The sequence below is a fragment of the Astyanax mexicanus genome, chromosome 5, assembly GCF_023375975.1.
Source record: "Astyanax mexicanus isolate ESR-SI-001 chromosome 5, AstMex3_surface, whole genome shotgun sequence".
Lineage (NCBI taxonomy): Eukaryota > Metazoa > Chordata > Actinopteri > Characiformes > Acestrorhamphidae > Astyanax > Astyanax mexicanus.
In genome coordinates this window covers 57,162,929-57,167,475 of record NC_064412.1, presented here as the reverse complement: position 1 = coordinate 57,167,475, position 4,547 = coordinate 57,162,929, and the positions used below count along the sequence as shown (strand labels likewise).

Genomic DNA, 4,547 nt, shown 5'->3' with positions numbered 1-4,547 from the left:
TGGAACTGTGTAAAAATTCTCTTAGGTAACAAACGAACTTAACAACCACGTAACTTGAAAACAACATTTTTTTTCAGGAAACGCTTGTAATTTAAAAAATGCTCTTAATTTAAGGACAATGGTACACAGTTTAAAGCTTTAAGAATGTTTTTTTGGGGAAACGCACTCTTGTATTTTGCTCAGTACTGGGTAGTTCTTGCTCCACAGTTTCTCTGAGTGTTGTGGGATCAGGTGCAGGAGGATCCTCCGACTCTCTGGGAATATGAGAGCTGTGCTTCGAGCCGTACAGTAAATATATACAGTCTGAGAGCAGAACCGGATCCAGAGCAGCTGAGCTTCAGATAGGTGAGAAATTTCAGATCAGCAGGTCATTCAGCCGCACGGCAGCTGCTAAACAAAGACCCTAAAAACCCACTCGACCTGCTGAGACTGATCTGAGGTCAGGTTCTCTGTGGAGCTCTGGACTGGATTTCAGACTGTCTCAGATGTGAGATCTGTGATCCAGAATTCAGTTCTCAGGGCAGCGGGTTCAGGGATAGGCCTCAGTCCTCCACACGGTAACAGATGATGAGTAATCATCTGCTGCTATAAATAGGCCATAGAGCAAACAGTACACTGCAAAAAAAAATTATATTATCAAAATTTAAAACCATTTTAAGGCCATAACTTGAGTTTTTTTTTTTTAAAAAAGGGTAAATGTGAGATTATTTTGCTTATTTTAGGAATAATTGTATTTATTTTTGAATATTCTCCCCTTATTTTATGTAATGTGAGTCAAAATTAGTTATTCTGACACTTGTTTTCAAGTCTAAGCCAGAAAACCAGTCATTTTTCGACTTGAGATTGAGCTTATTTTATCTTATTGTTATAAATAAATTTATGCCATTGGCCGCATTTTTTTTTTGCTTAATACAATCATATACATCTCAATTTATATATATTATATTATTCTGTATATTATATATATACTATATATTATACTATAGATTTTGTCAATTGATTTTTTAGCAGTGTACAAACTTACCTACTGCACTCACACAAGTAAAGGGAATATTTATACAGTAAAAACAGTAAATAAATGTATAAATAAGACAATTATAGGACAATTATGGATATGAGACATTCATTTTTTATCTTAATTATTTAGAATAGTTGGATTTTTCTTTTTCTTATTTCTAATTCTATTTTTATTTATTAATCAATACAAAATATTGGGATAATTTATATTTTTCTATACAACGCAGTACATGTATGCCATATATAAATGTGCATAGTAATTTGTGCAATCTGTTATATCATGTCTAATGCTAGCCAAATTCTCTCCGATGTCTAAATTTAGGAATTGAAATTATCTAATTTCAAGGCAATACATCTAAACTATCTAACTGTGTCAGATTATTTTTATTACTTTAGGAATATATATATATATATATATATATATATATATATATATATATATATATATATAATGTTTATGTCTGTTTTGGGTGGGATAATTCTGTGGGAATCACTCTATAGACTTAAATTCTGCTCAAATTGTTCCAATTAATAATGAAGTGCATGTTGTTCTTAACTTTCCATGCTCTGTGAAACTCTGTGAGACAATATCAGACATTGTTTATTGTTTAGAAACAACAATTGTTTTATATAGAATCATGAGAACAGGCACTCTTTTTGCCTGACTGAATAATTCCTTAAACACAAGGGTCTTACAGTATTTATAGAACTATTTAAAAAGGAGGTTCAGAATTACATTAAAATACTATTTTTATATTTTGTGCCAAATATTTTCTATTTTCGATTTATATAGTAAAATGTTGCATAGAGTACACTCTTAAAGATAAAAAGGTGCTTCAAATGAGATCTTAACATCAATGTTCTCCATATTCAAAGCTCCTTTTTAAAATGGTTCTTGCTTTTCTATTGTATCACTAACAGTACCCTTAAAAGCACCTTTATTTTTAAGAGCATATATCAGCTCTAGCTCTACAAACCTGTGCTAGAATAAGGGTTGACCTCTGGCCTGAAGCTCTGGACTGCATATCTGCTGGCAGCTGTAATTGTCAAGGATGGAAACATGAGGTCTGTCGCACACTGAGGTCTATTCCTGGAGCTCCACGGCTTCTCTCATTCTCACCCTGCAAAAATAGTAAACCTCTTGAACAGCAGATTGACTGTAGAGAGGAACTGGATCCAGTCGGTTGAGGCTGCCTACAGTAGATAAAAGAAATATATATAAAAAAATGCCGAGATTGAGCATTTCTGAAGAGTTTATGAAGACATAAGGAGAAGTTTGGTTGTAAACTCTTTATTCCCACTGAATTTTCCAATGAAAACAAAATTTTACAGTAGTTAGCGAGTCAAGTGCGTAATAAAGAAACATTTCAAGTATTCAAACGTTTTGAGAGAGAGATGTAATGTAATCTATTGCGCCTGTATTCTACAGCAAGCAATTCTATTCTGCTCTGACTCAACTTACTCACATAAACATCTCAACCAAATCTAATACAGTAGACTCAAGTGTAAACCTTGTCACCTACAGAGAACACCATGATGAAGATATCAAAAATAGTACATCAACATTCATCAACATTCGTTAACATTCGTAATAATAATGATATAAAAAGTATAAAAGTCAAGTGGAAAAGTGGAAAGGGTGCATTTTTTTGTAAAAAACATTGCCGATATTGCACACACTTGTCACAGTTTTTAAAAGCAGCTAGACTGTGTTCCCGGTCGATTAAAAAAAACGCATCAACAGGGGAATTCGAATCACTTTCTTTCTCCAACCAGTTTCCCACCAAACATCACCAAACGTCTTTGTCTCAAACAAAGCCTCCTACTCCTCCTCCTCCTCGTCTTCCTCAACCGCCTCTTCAAAGTCCTCATCCTCCTCCTCGTTGTCGTTGCCGCCTTTAGCGAAGTCCATTTTAGCGAGCATGGCCTCTACGTCGTCTGTGAAGAGTGTGAAGTGGTCCATTTTCTCGAAGCCAGGTTCTGGCCTCTGTATCTGAGAGTTCTTGGCCGTGTCCTTGGCTTCGGCGATGAGCGACTTGGCGGAGACGAGGAACTCGGCGACGTTGCTTTTGTCCATACTCTGGGTTGCCTTGTCCATGAGGTTGGTGCTGGCCTGCAGCTGCTCTTTGTACTGCTGGATGAGGGACTGCAGCACCGCCACCTTCTCGTCCTGCTCCTGGCTTATGTTCTCCAGAAGTTGAGCTTTTCGCTCTTCCAGGATGGCGTAGAGAAGGTCGAACTTCTCGCCAAGCCTCTGCTTCTGCACCTGACTGTTTTCTTCTACCGCCTTGCAGCTATCATCCATCTGGGCTAGCATGGCTTGCAGGCAGCTGTTGCTCGCTGCGAGGAGGTCGATGGAGTTTTTGAGTTCAGACTTCTGCACTTCGTAGACGCTCTTCAGCGGGGACACTTCGCAGTCCTTGTGCTGGCCGAACACCTTGCACATGGAGCAGGTGGGCACCTGGCAGGTGACGCAGTAGATGTTGATGCGCTCGTCCTCGTGCTCCTGGCACATCAGCTCTTTGGTGTCTTTGGTTTTCAGCGGCAGCTCTAGACCGCCTTCGCTGCTGACGTTTTCGAGCTGTTGCTTGTAGATATCGATGATGTTCTCCACGAGGAGATTCCTCTGCAGCCCGTAGACGCCGTGGCGGTCCAGCACCACCTCGAATCGGCAGGTCGGGCATCGAAAGATGCCTCCTGAGAAGTGATAGGGGTTGCGGGAGTCATAGAGGTCATTGGCGCAACTGCGGCAAAGGTTGTGCTGGCAGGGCAGGATCACCACGGGCTTGGTGAACATGTCCAGGCAGATGGGGCAGCTTAGCTGCTTCTCCAGGCTCTCTAGAGTACTCGGGGTACTCACTATCTGTCCCGTCTGGATGTCCATGGCTTTCCTTGAAAGTGGACGTATCCTAGTCCGTCTCTTTTTGACGCTGCTTTGCTCCTTGAAGCTCCTTGTTGCTTCTAGTCCTTGGTTGAGCTTATACTAATCTAGCAGCCCAGCAGAAAGCCTCAGCTTATATACCGGCCTCCTGTTGCTTGTGACATTTGATCCAGGGGGGGACTGTGGCAAGATTCTGTCCTCTGCTTGTTTGTCAGGCTCGATTCGGAGAAAACATGCCGCCCCTAAACCCAGCCCACCGTGACTAGTCACATGCCAAACTTAGAAACAACCCCCCCTCCATCTATGCGCTCCATCTGTGGAACAGGAGGCAACTGGAGGATCGAGTGGACGAGCCAAACAAGCCCCTTGTGACCCGAGAGACTCTGATAGAGAGAGGAACGCCAGTTGTTGAACAACATTTCAGGTGAAGTTATGCATTACTCATTACTCAGTACTCACTACTGTCTAGGAGGTACTGCACCCACTGGTTCTTGGTAGAATACAGACTAAACAAATAGTACAAATACTTCATTACCTTACTTAAGTAGAAATTTGTTGATTATCTATACTTTACTGGAGTAATTAATATTATTTTTTATTTCAGCTTCAGTTTTTGTCCCAGCTTCTCATTGTAGATCAATAAAACCCT

The 4,547-nt window shown here is 40.2% G+C and overlaps 1 protein-coding gene across 1 annotated transcript; it reads right to left on the bottom strand.

Annotated features, from left to right (window-relative positions):
* Positions 1 to 2,292: 2,292 nt before the first annotated feature.
* Positions 2,293 to 4,105, bottom strand: trim63a (tripartite motif containing 63a). The gene has a single exon (XM_049479679.1). The coding sequence runs from the start codon at positions 3,899 to 3,901 to the stop codon at positions 2,840 to 2,842; it is 1,062 nt and encodes a 353-aa protein (XP_049335636.1). The 5' UTR covers positions 3,902 to 4,105; the 3' UTR covers positions 2,293 to 2,839.
* Between the last annotated feature and the right edge of the window lie 442 nt (positions 4,106 to 4,547).

What these genes read in the sequence shown, in the direction of transcription:
- trim63a (XM_049479679.1), bottom strand. Translation starts at nt 3,901, where the DNA reads ATGGACATCCAGACGGGACAGATAGTGAGTACCCCGAGTACTCTAGAG.